Below are 17,186 nucleotides of genomic sequence, written 5' to 3' on the forward strand. Positions count from 1 at the left end.
GCATCCCGTTGAAGATTTTTACTAACATTTATTTTCATTTCTTTGTGTCTTCAGGTGTAAAGGGATTCTTTTTTTTTTTTTTTTTTAATCAAACACCATATCCGCCTCAAAGCAGCACTTCGGCTTTCAATCACATCTTTGTTGCTGACACATTCCTAAAAACTTCCCTATACTGTATGAATAATAGGAAAAACCAAACTCGTGCTGAATCCATATATATGTCAGAGAACTTGACAGCAAATGCTTGAACCTCGGTGTCCTGACCACAGTCTATGAGTAATGCCAAAAATAAGCAATTCTTCCTGAAAATGGTCAACTTGTTTCCTCAATTCTTCCTGCAGCTGTACAGCGGGTTGGATGTTCTACTGCTGTGCTCCGCATATCCTGTCGCAATGTTGAAACACTGAGCAGAGCACTCCCTAACCCATGTACCACCTCTTCAGATGGACAGGATGAACAGTTTGCTTGCTTGGATTTCATGTCTACTGTGTGTCTTGAAGACTGGTGAGTTCTGAATAGCTGCAATTTTATTTCGTTTTTGTAACACCATTATAACTCTCTTAAAATGGTCTGAACCAGTTTGGCTTTTGCCCCATTCCATCTGTGGATTTGTAGTTTAATGTCACTAGGGCTCCAGTTCCACACAGACACTGGGGTAGATTAGAGCTTGGTCAGCATGTCACATTAACCTGGCTAAGGTAACAACCCTGTCTGAAAGGCTGAAGGGTTCAAGCTTTTCATCTGTCAGGGCTGCTGACAGGCAGTCATGTTTTGGGGGATAGTGGGGCCTTGCAGGGGTGATACTTGATAATACCTACAGTAAATGGTTTCGCGAAACTGCTGCAGGGAGTCTCGGCAGCCATTTTTAAAACACAACGGCGCCGGGCAGAATAGCAGCAGCAGGCAGGAAAGAGTGTTGTTCTTTCCTGCCTTCCCCCCCCCCCCCCTGCAGAGGCCACTAGACTACTAGGGTCCTTCAAGGTAGGGCGACTCATACTACCCCTCTCCTCAAGACCCTTCACTGCCTCCCTATCCATTTTCGCATCCTGTTCAAACTTCTTCTACTAACCTATAAATGTACTCACTCTGCTGCTCCCCAGTATCTCTCCACACTCGTCCTTCCCTACACCCCTTCCCGTGCACTCTGCTCCATGGATAAATCCTTCTTACCTGTTCCCTTCTCCACTACTGCCAACTCCAGACTTCGCGCCTTCTGTCTCGCTGCACCCTATGCCTGGAATAAACTTCCTGAGCCCCTACGTCTTGCCCCATCCTTGGCCACCTTTAAATCTAGACTGAAAGCCCACCTCTTTAACATTGCTTTTGACTCGTAACCACTTGTAAGCACTCGCCTCCACCTACTCTCCTCTCTTCCTTCCCGTTCACATTAATTGATTTGATTTGCTTACTTTATTTATTTTTTTGTCTATTAGATTGTAAGCTCTTTGAGCAGGGACTGTCTTTCTTCTATGTTTGTGCAGCGCTGCGTACGCCTTGTAGCGCTATAGAAATGCTAAATAGTAGTAGTAGTAGGGTTGTAGTGTGCTGCTGTGGCATAGCCTCTGTGCTCTCTAGAGCCTCTGGGCCCTCGGGCACTGCCCAGTTTCCTGAATGGTCAGACTGCTCCTGCTACCTAGCAAAACTGGCACCTGCATTAGCTGCAATACACTTAGGAGGCAATTCCATAAGTAGGTGCCTCCATTTTAGGTGCCCTGTTGCAGGGGCGTATCTGGACTCTGGCGGTAGGGGGGGGCAGAGCCAGAGGGAGGGGGCACATTTTAGCCCCCCCCCCTGGTGCCACCGATCCCCCCCCCCGCCATTTCCGCCCCCCCCCCCCCGCCACCAATGACACTCTCCACCCCCTCCCGCCGCCGCCAACCCTCCCCCGCTGCTCTCACTTACCTTTGCTGGCAGGGGACCCCACCCCCCCACCAGCCAAGGTCCTCTCTTCCATGTAGGCTGCAAGTTGCAATGCTTCCTGTTCTTCTGAGTCTGACGTCCTGCGTGTACAAAGCGCAGGACATCAGACTGAGTTCCAAATTCTGAGTCTGACATCCTGCACGTTGTACGTGCAGGACGTCAGACTCAGAAGAACAGGAAGCGTTGCAACTTGCATCCTGCACGGAAGAGAGGACTTCGGCTGGCGGGGGGCTTGGGGTTCCCCGCCAGCAAAGATCGGCGACGGGTTGGTGGCGGGCGGGCGGGCGAGAGGGAGGGGGAGGTGGAGAGGGTCGGTGGTAGAGGGGTCCAGGGCGAAATCTGCGGGGGCCCAGGCCCCTGTGGCCCCACGCAGATACGCCCCTGCCCTGTTGCCACATGGTGAGAATTATTCTATAACAGCATCTGGATGCCCAGCTTCCATTATTGAATACTAGTAAAAAAGGCCCGCTTCTGACACAAATGAAATGGGCGCTAGCAAGGTTTTCCTCAGAGTGTGTATGCTTGAGAGAGTGTGTGTGAGAGTGACTGTGTGAGAGAGAGAGAGTGAATGTGTGTGTGTGTGACAGAGAGAGAGTGAGACTTGGTGCGAGTGTGTCTGTGAGAGAGAGAGTGTGTGATTCTCCTCTCTCCCCTGCCCCCCCCCCCTTCCAGCCACCCAGCGATTCTCCTCTCTCCCCTGCCCCCCCTCCAGCCACCCCTCCTGCCACCCAGCGATTCTTCTCGCTCTCCTGATTACCTCCGTCGAAGTGGCCGCGTTATTGAAAGCCCTGCCTGTCTCTGGCCTTCCCTTCGAGTTCGTTCCCTCAGAGTCCCGTCCTCACGGAAAGAGGAAATGACATCAGAAGGCAGGACTCTGAGGGAACAAACTCGAAGGGAAGGCTGGAGACGGGCAGGGCTTTCAATGGCGCGGCCGCTTCGACGGAGGTAATCAGGGGAGCAAGGAGAATCGCTGGGTGGCTGGAGGGGGGGGGGCAGGGGAGAGAGGAGAATCGCTGGGTGGCTCGGGAGAGACCTGTGAAGTGATGCATGCGCGGCACGTCAGTCACAGCTCATTTATATAGTAGGACTAGCATAACCTGGCATCGAAGTACTTCATATTTACATGCCCACAGTTACACCAACCATAGACCCGGCATAACTGTGAGCAACTGACAGTATTCAGTAAGTTACTCATGTGAATGGAAGTAGGGTTACCATTGGTCCAGTTTTGCCCGGACATGTCTTCTTTTTGAGGACACAGCCGGGCAACCGGGCAGGTTTTGCCATCCTGTCCGTTTGTTGGGATTTGCGGACTAATGGGCAGGCTGGTGGATGGAAGGGCAGGCGGGCATCCTATCCTCCCCGCCGCTCCCCTCCTTAACCTTAGTGTGGTGCCCTGGTGGGCTAGTGACCTCTTTGGGGCAGGAAAGAATTCCCTCTTTCCTGCCTGGCACATCTGCAGGCTGTCTTTCTCCCGATGCTGATTCAAAATGGCTGTCAAGAGTTCAAGCAATGACCTTGCAAGTCTCGCAAGGCCACCATTTGAACTCTCAGCAGCCATTTCAAATCGGTGTTGGAGAAAGACAGTCTGCAGACATGCCAGGCAGGAAAGAGGGGGCTATTTCCCTGCCCCAAAGAGGTCACTGGACCACCAGGGCACCACACTAAGGTAAGTGAGGGGAGGAGAGGTGTAGTGAATGGAGTCCTGTGGGTGAAGGGAGGCTGTAAAATTAGAGAGGGGATCTACATGGGGGGAGAGAGGGAATCTGGCTTTCTTTGGGGGATCAAAGTGACAGGGGGCGGGGCAGAGTGCAACAGAGGGCGGAGTGGTGGGTGTGACAGGGGGGCAGGGCATGCCTGTTTTTCTTAGGGCAAATATGGTAATCCTGTCCATTTCCTCCATGTTCCACCTGTGCTTATACTCCCCCCCCCCCCCCCCCCCCCCTTCACTTCTTCACATTGTTACAGAATAGCATCTAAGCACCCAGCTGGCACTTTTGTGTGTGTCAGTGGCATATTTATTCCAGGTGCGTATGTTGTATATGCACACCCTGTCAGACTGCCCCCCCCCCCCCACCCCGCCGATGCCTTAAAATCATCTCCCTCCAGTCTTCACCTGAGCTGCCTGCAGCCTGCACCGGGACTTTCTTATCCGTCCCACCCCTTCTGATACAACTCCCTGTTTTGTCAAGGGCAGGATGCTTCAGAGAGAAAGTCCCGGCGCAGGCCACAGGCAGCCTACGAGTGCCGCTGCCACTGACATGGAGAAGACTGGAGCAGAACGGAGGTGATTTTAAGGTACTGGGAGGGGTGCAGGGGGTGTGGGGTGCACCCCCTGTTAAAAATTCCTGGCTATGCCACTGGTAAGTGTACACTTAAGGCATGTAAGTGCTAATATTCTTGGCATTTTTGCGTGCAGCCCACAGTTGTAGAATTAAGGGACAATTCTATAACTGGGTGCCTCCAGTAAGTCTTCTGGAAGGTGAGTAGTAGGAGCCTCTTCTATAAAGGAATGTAGGTGCCTACTTTCTGTTACAGGAGATTGGTGTAACCAAGTAACAGGCTTATTTTCGAAAGAGAAGGATGCAGGGCCGTGCCTAGGGTCTCTGGCGCCCCCCCGCACACCATCGCGTGCGCCCCCCCCCCCCCCCGGACTTTTAAATTTACCTCCCTCCGACGTCTGCGCAGCGTCAGTGAAAGCGCTGCCTCTCTGACGTCTCTCCACCAGCCCAGCCTTCCCTTCGCTCGTTGGTTCCCTCTGTGTCCCGCCTTCTTCTGATGTCATTTCCTTGAGGGCAGGACACAGAGGGAATGAACGAGCAAAGGGAAGGCTGGGCTGGTGGAGAGACGTCAGACAGGCAGCGCTTTCACTGATGCTGCGCAGACGTCGGAGGAGGCGGAGCGAGGTAAATTTAAAGCGCCGGCGAATCGGGGATGGAGGGGAGTGGAGGAGTAAGGTTTTTTTTAAAAATACAAAGCGACGGTGCGGCGCCCTTGAAGGCAGGCGCCCCCCCGAAGCACTTACTGCGCTTACCGTGTTGGCATGGCCCTGGAAGGATGCCCATCTTTCGACACAAATCGCAAGATGGGCATCCTTCTCACAGGGTCGCCCAAATTGGCATAATCGAAAGCCGATTTTCGGCGTCCTCAACTGCTTTCCGTCGCGGGGACAACCAAAGTTCCCGGGGGCATGTCGGAGGCATAGCAACGGCGGGACTGGGGCGTGCCTAACACATGGGCGTCCTCGACCGAAAATGGAAAAAAGAAGGGCGTCCCTGACGAACAATTGGACAACTTTACCTGGTCCTTTTTTTCTTTTGTCCAAGCCACAAAAATGTGCCCTAAATGACCAGATGACCTGCACACATAGTGGACGCAAATCAAAAATGAAATTACCACAAGGCCCACACAGTAGCCAGGCTGTAACTCCAAATTGACACGTTGGGCACGCATAGGCGCCTGTGCGGCTTAGTAACAGGGCCCCTAAATGCTAAAAAGCCCATAAGCAGAAAAAGACATCTTAGCACTTGGTGTGCACTAAATTTTAATAAAAGGGCCCCTAAATCCCTGAACACACTTACACACGGCTTGTAAAATAAGCACATGCCTTCTTGACCCGCATGTACTTTTAGGTGAGTAACCATGAAATATCTTTTGGAAAATCGACACACTTTAGCACAATTTTAAAAACCGTTTCTGAAGGCAAATTGGTTGTTTGAGTTTCCCTCCCCATATGGTGCTAAGGCTACGCATAGAGGGGCATAATCAAACGGAACCAGCCAAATCGATGGGCGACCATCTTTGGGGCCGGCTCCGCGAAGGGGCGGAGCCAAGCATATTTTTGAAATATGCTTCGCACCGGCCAAATCGCTCGCCGGGGTTAGATGAGATGGCCAACTCCGATTTTCAGCCATAATGGAAACCAGAGCCAGCCATCTCAAACCCGGCAAAATGTAAAGCATTTGGGCATGGGAGGAGCCAGCATTTCTAGTGCACTGGCCCCCCTGAGATGCCAGGACACCAACCGGGCACCCTAGGGGGCACTTTTCAAAAATTAAAAAATAAAACAATTAGCTTTCAGGTGCTTAGCACCCTTCCCTTGGGTGCTGAACCCCCCAAATCCCCCCAAACCCACTGGCCACAACTCTTCAACATTACCATAGCCCTAAGGGCTGAAGGGGGGCACCTACATGTGGGTACAGTAGGTTTGGGGAGGTTTTGGAGGGCTCACATTTACCACCACAAGTGGAACAGGTAGGGGGATGGGCCTGGGTCCTCCTGCCTGAAGTGCACTGCACCCACTACAAACTGCTCCAGGGACCTGCATATTGCTGTCAGGGAGCTGGGTATGACATTTGAGGTTGGCATACAGGATGGCAAAAAAAGTTTTTAAAGTTGTTGTTTTGAGAGGGGGTTAGTGACCACTGAGGAAGTCAGGGGAGGTCATCTGGTCAGTTGGGGCACTTTTTTGGAACTTGGACCTGAAAAAAAAGGATCCAAATAAAGCAGACCAAATTCTCGTGACGGCCGGCTTTCTTTTTTCCATTATCGGGTGAAGCCGGCCATCTCAACGCACGCCCCCGTCCCGCCTTCGCTACCATGCCGGCCCCGCGACGGAACGCAGTTGAAGCCGCCCAAAATCAGCTTTCGATTATGCCAATTTGGGCGGATTCAGGAGATCGCCGCCCATCTCCCGATTTGTGTCGGAAGATGGGCGGCGATCTCTTTCGAAAATCAGCTTGGATAGTGTCTCACATTTAGGGGCGGCATTTCTGGAGCGTGTTTTGACTAGGATCATACTGTATTTTCAAGTCAGTGCATTGTTTTCTGAAAAAAAATCTACTACACAAAAAGCAGAACTATATATCGGGTACTCTGATCTGGTGTCATTTTCAAAATGATATTCTGATTTTCTTTATTATTTTGTGACTATGCAAACCACTCTGACTTCTCTGACAAATAGGGTGCTATATCCAGTGTTTTTAAACTATTAAACTATGAGTGCACATTTTCTTTGGAAATTCATACTAAGTCCACAGCTATAATAACCATGGGTTTTATCTATTAAACTCCCCGAGCCCATACGCCGGGCCCCCTCCCTACCCATCTTCAAATCATTGCTCAAAGCCCACCTCTTCAATGTCGCCTTCGGCACCTAATCACTACATCTCTTCTCAGGAAATCTCATATACCCCAACTTGACATTTCGTCCTTTAGATTGTAAGCTCTTCTGAGCAGGGACCGTCCTTATTCGTTAATTTGTACAGCGCTGCGTAACCCTAGTAGCGCTCTAGAAATGTTAAGTAGTAGTAGTAGTTTTATCTATTAATTATTTTATTCACCCAATAGCCGTCGACATGAACAGCAGGTAAATTAAACATCATAGGAATCAGCAAACACATGACTCCTGTTCCTGTTTTCTTTCCATTTTACTTTTCCTTCTGTGATGCTTCTGTTCCCAGTCCTCTGTCTCCCTCCAGCTGTCATTGTTTCTCTTACCTTTCACTTCTTCCCATATCTCTCCTCTCTGCCTTTCATCCATCCATCAAAACTTCACACTTTTCATTCTTTGCATTTCACACATTTTGTATTTCTTGCCTTTCATCAGTTCATCTCAGCTTTCTCTTGCCTGTCTCACTCGCAAAAAAGTTAACTTTCCCATATTCCCCACATATCTTACTTCTTTACAAAGCATAATTATAAAATCTATATTACAAAAAAAAATGAAATCTAAATAAAATAAATAAAAATAAGATAAACATTGATGACAATTACAAAAATAAAACTAGCCTTTAAAACAATTGAAAACAAACTAGCTTTGCCCCAGTTTCCAGAATCATAGGAAATTTGACTCAGTTTATAATTCATAAGGCATTTTATTCCACTGCGTACTTTTGCCTCACTCTGGGCAGTTTTAGAATTGCTGCTGTTCCTGTTAAGGGTTAGATGGATTCCCCATCCCCCTGCCCTGTGGGCAGCATGCATGCCTCTGTAGCATTCCCAGTCCTGGAGGCCCAGGAAGCAGTGCCTGGTCCAGGAATCGAAACCAGATCCTATGCTTGGCAATATGCAAGGCTTACCACTGGCCTGGCCCCAGAAATGTATTTCTTTTTGTTAAACAAACTCATAGCTCAGCTCAGAGAAAACAAAATGATTTATACTTTAGAAACAGTGAGGTATGGAATCCTGCAGGAGTGAATGTTTTATATAATACTGCTAGCATTAAATCCATTCTTGTTTTCCAACACTATACAAATCTAATGTTTTACACTGCGTCCTCCACATAAATGTATCTGAAAAGTTTTACAGCTGTTGATAAAGACACAGTAAAACGCATTCCATAAAGTAGAAAGCGGGTGTGCCTTGTCAGCCCAGTACTAGTAAAATTGATTAATCAGAAAACTAATGTAATCCCCCATTATATGAGGATTACTGAGTGGTACCAGCTCTCTAGATATCATGGGGGAGAGCTCGGATGTCCAACCTAAAGGGGAGTGGTGTTAAAATAAGTTGCAGAAAGAAAGTGGGTTTATGGATTGATAGGGGAGTTGGAGCTGAAGGTGATAGAAACTCCAGTTTGGGGGGAGAAGTGGTCTTTGGTTGCCTGAACCTCCGGCAGGACACTTAAAGCAGAGGAGATTCCAATATGGCTAAATAAGCTCAGGCTGAATTGAGGAGTGATTATTGCCCCATCAAGAGGCAAAGGTGAAGGTGTCAGAGCTGAGGGCTGGTAAGGGGAACCCCACTCAAAGCAGGAAACAGGACAGTGGAAGGCTGTTCAAGGTCAGGGTGCAACTCCAGAAGGGCATTGCTGGAAGAAGGACACCTAAAGGGTCTGTGTGTGAGGGAAGTGGATTGTGATCAGAGAAAATCCAGGAGCAGCCTCAGACTATTACCAGTCTCTGAGTTGCATAAAGGACAGGAGTATCTGTGTGTAAATATTGGAATCACCAAGAAGATCAAGGGTGAACAACAAAGGTTGAGATTTTAATAACGGTCTATGGACTTTCTTTTAGGAAGCCGTCCAAAACCTTTTTTAAACTCCGCTAAGCCTTTACCACATTCTCTTGCAACGAATTCCAGAGTTTAATTACACGTTGAGTGAAGAAAAATTTTCTCTGATTCGTTTTAAATGTACTACATTGTAGCTTCATCGCATGCCCCCTAGTTCTAGTATTTTTGGAAAGCGGTAAACAAATGCTTCACATCTACCCGTTCAACTCCACTCATTATTTTATAGACCTCTATCATATCTCCCCTCAGCCGCCTTTACTCCAAGCTGAAGAGCCCTAGCCGCTTTAGCCTTTCCTCATAGGGGGAGCTTTAACACCAGATTGTTTGACTCTGGTGTTAAAGCTCCCCCTTGGCGAAGCTTAGATTGCAAAACAGGCACCTGCTGGGGCTCATGGGCACACCAGTTTGATAAGTGTCACATAACCACGACGTCATACCTATGCGTTGTCATGAGTAAATGAGTAATTGAAAAGGTGATTTCAGCATAGGTAGGTTGGGGGAAGAGTCAATGATCAAAAAGCATACTCGAGTGCAGATTCACCGAGGGAGTGAAGTGAGAGTAGCCGTGTTTTCCTATATGAGACTCTACCTCATATGATTTGAGAAGATTATAGAGTTACTCCTAATATACTCTCTGCTATATTTTTTGTTTTGCTCTATCATTTAGGCGTCAGCATTTACACCAAGTTTACTTGGTGTACTGCCCATGACTAAATTTAGTCACACAGATGGGCGCCCTCCTTTTCCAAAATCCAACTCGTTCTCCCTTCCTCGCCCCTTCCAACTCCCCTTCCTTACCAGCACTTCCCCAGTTGCATACAATGGAAGCAGTGCATGCAAATTTATCTCATACATATTAATTGTGGGTATTCTAAAAACCTGACAAACTAGGTGTGTCCTGAGGTCTGGGTTGAGACCCCTGGTCTAAAGAAAACCTTTTGGTAAGAGAATATTTGAAAATCGAGAACTCTGTACCTTTGTTTTATGCATTGTTTGAGGAGTTACCATTGTTTTCTGTATTAATCTGACTTTTTGCTCATCTGTCATGGGTCGGTCCCGTTTAGGTCAGAGAATAGACACTGTACTGTACTTTATCACATGATATTATTCCCTCTCTATATTGAGATATTCCTGCTATTTCCTTTCTTAGAGCTGTTTGCCAGCCTAGTCCCAAAAGAGCAAAAAGAAATTACTAAATAAGGGGGGAAAACTGCACTTCCATTAATTAGAGAGTCATTATTTTCTCCTAGGTACAGAAGCAAGTGGTTGGTCCTTTCAGGTCGCACCTGATGTCACCGGAGAAGTTGGAAAGCCTGTCGCTTTGCTTTGCACCTTCACACATCCTCACAAAAATTATAACGGCACCTTGACCGGCATCTGGAGAATTGGAGAACCATACAATGGAATGGTGATCTTTAAGTGCGGAGCCACAAACAGTAATGATCTCTGTAAAACCACAGTTAGTTACGAAAACAAATACAAGCTGCTGGGGAATCAAGGCATAACAACCTTTCAATCAAAATAGATAACTTGACATGGAGTGACAGTGACCGATACTTCTGCCGTGTGGAACTTTCCACAGAGCACCACGACAAGTATGAGACCAAAACTGGAACAAGGTTGCATCTAATAGGTAAGACCTGGTAAACTGATGAGGATATCATACAGAGGGCTAAATTCAATAAATGGTGCTAAAAGTTAGGCGCTGGGATGATCCGCACTAAGGGCCCTGTTTGCTAAGGTGTGCTTGCGATTTTAGCGTGTGCTAAAAATTAGCACGCGCTAACCATGTAGATGCCCAATAGGAATATTATAGACATCTACATGGGAGCCAAAAACACTAACTGTCTTTAGCGCAGCTTAGTAAATAGGGCCCTAAGTTAGTATTCTATAAAGGGCGCTGTACGTGAAGCTTCTTTTATAGAATATTAGCTTAGCGCACATTTGCCCCCTAAATTTTATAAAGGGCACTTTGAGATACGCATATGCAAATTTGGGCAAACACCCAAATTGTGTGTGCATCTTAAGTGAATAATTAGCCATTTGCGCCAATTGGCATTTTAACAAGCTATTACTGACGCTAATTGGAATCATTATGATGTACATGTGTAATTTTAGGTGCAAGATCCGTGCCTAATTTTTCATGCATTTCAAAAAAGGGGATGCTGAAATGGGAGGGTCATGGCAGTTCAGGGCAGATCGTGAGCATGGTTTTTGGTCACACACAGCAATTATAGAATAAGAGGGCTTCACAACTATATTTAAGCGTGACCTCTAGGACGTAAGTTCTGTTTTATAAACCGCGCCTAACTTTAGGTCCAGCTTATAGAATAGCATTCAGAGTTTCATTTTCTGCGCCATTTATAGAATCTAGCCCTTGGTATCTACTTTGGGTATGGAGCACTTATGCCTGCCAAAGGCTGGTGTAAATGCTGGGGCCCAACTGTTGGCAGTTAGGCGCGCAAGTTCAGATATTCTATAAACATCGCTCCTAATTTCTGGGAATGTCCCAACCTGCCTATGCCCTCATATGGCCACACCCCCTTTGGAGTTGTGCATTATGAAATTTGACACACGTGTATAGAATAAGGGGTAGGGTAGATCTGTGCATAACTCCCGTCCACCTCTGCGCCCCCACCCGTCCACTCTGTGCCCCTCGTCCACCTCTGCGCCCCCCCCCCCAAATTGCAGAGGCTGGCTATAGCCGGGAGAGAGCCTGGGGGGGGCAATCTAAGTCATGTTTAATATGGGATAAAATGCCATAAATAAGTAATAAACTTTTAATGTTGAGCACCTGAGTCTCAAAGTGGACGTATTCCAAACACTATAATGAAAATAAAATGATTTTTTTTTCTACCTTTGTTGTCTGGTGACTTTGTTTTTCTGCTCATGCTTGGCCCAGTATCCGATTCTGCCTGCTATCTGTCTCTTACTAACTCCAGTTCCAGGGGCTTCCTTTCCATTTAGTTCTTTACTTTCCTTCTTTCTTCTTCATTTCTGGTCCTCAGCTTCTGCCTATTTTCTTCATCCATGTGCAGTTTTTCTCCTCTCTTCCTTTCCCTCTTCTCATCTCCTTTCTCACTCTTCCCACCACTCCATCCTGTCCAGCATTTCTTCTCTCTCCCTTCCCTCTCCTCCATCCATGTCCAGCAACCCTCCTCTCACCCTGTCCTCCATCCACCCATGTCCAGCAGCAACCCCTCCTCTCCCCTGCCCTCCATGCACCCATGTCCAGCAGCAACCCTCCTCTCCCCTCCATCACCCATGTCCAGCAAACCCTCCTCTCCCCCCTGCCCTCCATCCACCCACCCATGTCCAGCAACCCTCGTCTCCTCCCTGCCCTCCTCTCCTCCATCTGCCTTCTTCCAGCCCTCCCCACTCCCCTGGTCGTCCATCTTCCGTCTGCCCTCTGCAGCTCTGCTCCCCGATAGTAGCCCTGGTTTCCTTCTGCCCCGCCGCCCTGCCTTTAAAATTTTTATTTTCCCTCGAGGCGCGCCAGCGTTGAAGCAAAGGCAGCAGGCTCAGCTCGGTTCCAGCCTTCGTTCTGTTCCTTCGCATCATGGCTTCACCCACGCGCAAACAGGAAATACGTCAGGCAAGGGCGGAGCCATGATGCGAAGGAACGGAATGAAGGCTGGAACCGAGCTGAGCCTGCTGCCTTCACTTCAACGCTGGCGCGCCTCGAGGGAAAATAAAAATTTTAAAGGCAGGGCGGCGGCGCAAGAAGGAACCAGGGCTCCTATCGGCAGAGCTGCAGAGGGCAGACGGAAGATGGACGAGCGGGGGAGCAGAGGCGAGCCGTCTCGCACGGGCCAACAACCAGCTCGCAAGATGCCAGTAAATTTAACAACCAGCTCTTGTGAGCTGGTGCAAGCTGGCTCCAGCACACCACTGTATGCGCATCAAATGCCACTTGGCTCCTCCAATACACGCGTCCAAAATATTATTTTTCGGGCGCACACGCCTTCGTTATGCCTCCGCTGACACACACATACCTCCCCCCCCCAGGGACTTGCATACTGCCCCCCTCCCCAGGGATGGCCAATTTCAAGGGCGTGGAGGAGTGGCAGAGTGGTTATGAGCACTGGTCTTGCAATCCAGAGGTGGACAGTTCAAATCCACTGCTGCTACTTGTGCATTTATTCTAATCAAGTTATCTTTATAAAAAGATAACTTGATTAGAGAAGCTGTTGATGTTATAGGTTGTTCTTGAAGCAACGACTTCAATCTAGCTACGTTTAGGGAAATACTTCAGGGTTCTTTTACAAAGCTGTGGTAAAAAGTTGGCCTTACGTGGTCTTTCCCATTGCAAGGCCACTTTCTACTGCTGCTGGAAATGGCCGATTTTTCCATTTTTCCAAATTAATGGCTAAACACTAATGTTGGGAAGGTAATCCACCACAAGGGAGGACTGTGAATAAAAGGCTTCTGTTATACCTACGTCACTTCTGCTGATTTGGAGGTGTCGTGTTAGCTACAACTCTTTTCACACGCTAATGTTCCCATTAGCATGCAGTCATACCAAAAGTTAGCATGTGAGCCCTACCACCACCTATTTCATACATGGTAAGGCTCGCTTGCTAATCCTATGCTAATTGGTTAGCACACAGCAATGTAGATGCACTAAACTGATTAGCGCAGAGCCCCAGGACATGATCCCTCCCAGAAAATTAAAAAGAATTTTTAGCATGTAGTTTGTGCCACACACATTCAAAACTTACCATGGGACATCTCAGCGCACCCTGCTGCCGGTAAGGTCTTTTAAGATGTGGTAAGCATGCACTAGTGCTTACCACAGCCTTAGTAAAAGGAGCCTTTATGTTATTGCAGCCCTGTGCCAAACTTATAGTAATTACCAGGAGCACTTCTTCCCCCCCCCCCCCTTGGCAAGAAAGGACCCATGTGATTGGATCTAGGGTGTAAATATTTATACCTGCAGCTTCATTTAGGTACTATTTTTTGTTACATTTTGTACCCCACGCTTTCCCACTCATGGCAGGCTCAATGCGGCTTACATGGGGCAATGGAGGGTTAAGTGACTTGCCCAGAGTCACAAGGACTGCTGCTTTGTCCCTAATATTTTATAAAATGATGTGAATTCAGATTTAATAGTGTTTAATACATTTTGCAATATAAATAAACAATTTTGAGATAATTTATAGTTGTGGTAATATTGCATTTATTATATGTTACAACTATATTGAAATTTATTTACCCATGTTTTGTGAATGGAATATTTTATAAAGATACACTGGTGTCTATCAGGCTCATTTTCAAAGAGAAGGACGCCCATCTTTCAACACAAATTGGAAAGTGGGCGTCCTTCTCCCAGGGTCGTCCAAATCGTATAATGGAAAGCCGATTTTGGCGTCCCCAACTGCTTTCCAGTCACAGGATGGCCAAAGTTCAAGGGGCGTCTCGTAGGCGTAGCGAAGGCGGGACTTGGGCATGCCTAACACATGGACGTCCTCGACCCATAATGGAAAAAAAAGGCGTCCCTGACGAGTACTTGGATGACTTTACTTGGTCCTGTTTTTCTTATGACCAAGGCACAAAAAGGTAGCCGAAATGACCAGATGACCACCGGAGAAAATTGGGGATGACTTCCCCTTACTCCCCAGTGGTCACTAACCCCCTCCCACCCTCAAAAAACATTTTTCAAATATTTTTTGCCTGCCTCACATGTCATACTCAGGTCCATCAAAGCAGTATGCAGGTCCCTGGAGCAGTTTTAGTGGGTGCAGTGCACTTCAGGCAGGTGGACCCAGGCCCATCCCCTCCCTACCTGTTACATTTGTGGAGGAAACAGCGAACCCTCCAAACCCACCACAAACCCACTGTACCCACATCTAGGTGCCCCCCCTTCACCCGTAAGGGCTATGGTAGTGGTGTACAGTTGTGAGGTGGTGGTTTTAGGGGGGTGGGGGGGTTGGGGGGCTCAGCAGACAAGGTAAGGGAGCTATGTTCCTGGGAGCATTTTATGAAGTCCACTGCAGTGCCCCTAGGGTGCCCGGTTGGTGTCCTAGCATGTCAGGGGGACCAGTGTACTACGAATGCTGGCTCCTCCCATGACCAAAGGGCTTGCATTTAGTCGTTTCTGAGATGGGTGTCCTTGGTTTCCATTATTGCCGACCAACTCTCTAAGGACAACCAAAATTTCAAGATTTGGGCGTCCCCGACCATATTATCGAAACAAAAGATGGACATCCATCTTGTTTCGATAATATGGGTTTCCTCGCTCATCCATTGGGATGTTTTGCAAGGACGTACTCAACAAAACTTGGGCATCCCTTTCGATTATGCCCCTCTATGACATTCAGACTGTACAGAACATAAATTTATCTAATTTAGAAGTATTAACAACTGTCCATATTAGTAGTTATGAGTGCAAAATGGAGGATGACTGTTTTTGGAGTGTTAATTATCAGTGAAGACACTCTCAGGAAGCTATAGAACGAGTGGAAGTAAATCGATTTTTTACTCGTTCCAAAAGTACATAGACTAGGAGACACTCAAGGAAAGTTACATGGAAATACTTTTAAAACAAATAGAAGGAAATATTTTTTCACTCAATGAATAGTTGTTCTGCTTTAGGTTCTTCGAGTATATCTCTGTCAGACATACTATAAAGGCAGTCAAAGGTTATTACATAAATTTTATTCAATAAGTAAATCATAAATCATACATTACCGCTTGAGTTGACAACATCTCCTGTCAGCGGCTGGGAAGTTCCGATGCAGCCAAACAGAGAGAGTCTCAGCGGGCACAAGGGGCCTAGGCAACACATCTGTTCCTGGTTGAAACCTCTGTTTGGCCACCCTTAGCTCCCAGCTTTTATACTGACCAATAAACATGATCTCATTTAATTGAATAAGCTGACATGTAGTTAAGGAGTGACAGTTTCTTAATGCATCCCCAGGAACTGGCCAGGTTTCCAGAGATTCATGTGAAACATCACCCCTAGCCCTAAGCATGTTGTCATTCCATTTAGTACAAATTACTTCATTTAATATGATAATGCTATCAATTCCTGTCCTGAGAGCCCATTACTTTCAAGAGAGCATTAAATATCCATATGGGAGTCCATTATGTACTTTGAAGAGAGCATTAACTATGCTATCATTACTTCATCATGTACTTTCAAGAGAACATTAACTATGATATCAGTACTTCATTATGTACTTTCAAGAAACATTAAATATAATAACAACACAGGCAGAACTCATTATGTACTTTCAAGGAAACATTAAATATGATATCAATACTTAGGCAGAACTCAATGTCAAGCACAAACTTTTCCATTACAATAGTTAAGCTCTAGAACTCTTTGCCAGAGGATGTGGTAACAGCGGTTATCGTATCTAGGTTTTAAAAAGGTTTGGACAAATTCCTGGAGGAAAAGTCCATAGTCTGCTATTGAGACAGACATGGGAAGCAACTGTTTGCCCTAGGATTTCTAGTATGGAGTGTTGCCACAATTTGGGTTTCTGCCAGGTACTTGTGACCTGGCTTGGCCACTGTTTGGAAAACAGGATACTAGGCTAGATGACCCAGTATGGCTATTCTTATGTTCTTATGTTTCCTACTCACAAATCTTCTAAGTTGCCCATTCCACAGTGCAGCTTTCACAGTTAAAGAAATCTGTGTTGTAAGTGCTTGTTATTGCTTCATATGAGGGATGTTTGCCATTTATAGTCACACAGGGGAAACACATGAGGCTTTTGTAAGAAAATGACTTGTATCTCTGGTAATTAATATCCAAGGCATCTATTTGACAAAGTACCTCAATGAGAAATTCCTGAGGAAATTAAAGTCATGGGATGGTAGGCAATGTACTTTTGTGGACTGGAAGCCGGTTGCAAGATAGAAAGCAGAGAGTAGGGTTAAATGAACAATTTTCTAAATGGAGGAAGGTGAATAGTTGTTCAGGGATCTGCACTGGGATCACTGCTTTTTAATTAATTTATAAATGATCTGGAAATGGCAACAATGAGTCAGGTGATCAAATCTGTAGATAACACAGAATTATTCAAAGTTGTTAAATCACAAGTGGGTTTTGAGAAATTACAGGAGGACCTTGTGAGACCAGGAGATTTGGCGTTCAAATGTCAGATGAAATTTCATATGGACAGGTACAAAGTGATGCACATAGGGAACAACAACCCTTTGCCATTAAATGATAGCATTTATTTCCCTGCCTTTCACCACTTTTTTGTATTCTATATTAAGGTGGTATATTAAGTATATATTTC

At 46.7% G+C, this 17,186-nt stretch overlaps 1 protein-coding gene across 1 annotated transcript in view; it reads left to right on the forward strand.

Moving 5' to 3' along the window:
* The first annotated feature begins 429 nt into the window (after window positions 1-429).
* Window positions 430-17,186, forward strand: part of LOC115459129 (sialic acid-binding Ig-like lectin 15) — a 39,853-nt gene continuing 23,096 nt past the window's right edge. Inside the window, 3 exon segments of the mRNA XM_030189001.1 lie at window positions 430-504; window positions 10,185-10,427; window positions 10,430-10,567. Of these exon segments, the coding sequence (XP_030044861.1) occupies window positions 444-504; window positions 10,185-10,427; window positions 10,430-10,567 (442 nt within the window). The 5' untranslated portion in view covers window positions 430-443.

This window comes from Microcaecilia unicolor, unplaced genomic scaffold (genome assembly GCF_901765095.1).
Source record: "Microcaecilia unicolor unplaced genomic scaffold, aMicUni1.1, whole genome shotgun sequence".
Lineage (NCBI taxonomy): Eukaryota > Metazoa > Chordata > Amphibia > Gymnophiona > Siphonopidae > Microcaecilia > Microcaecilia unicolor.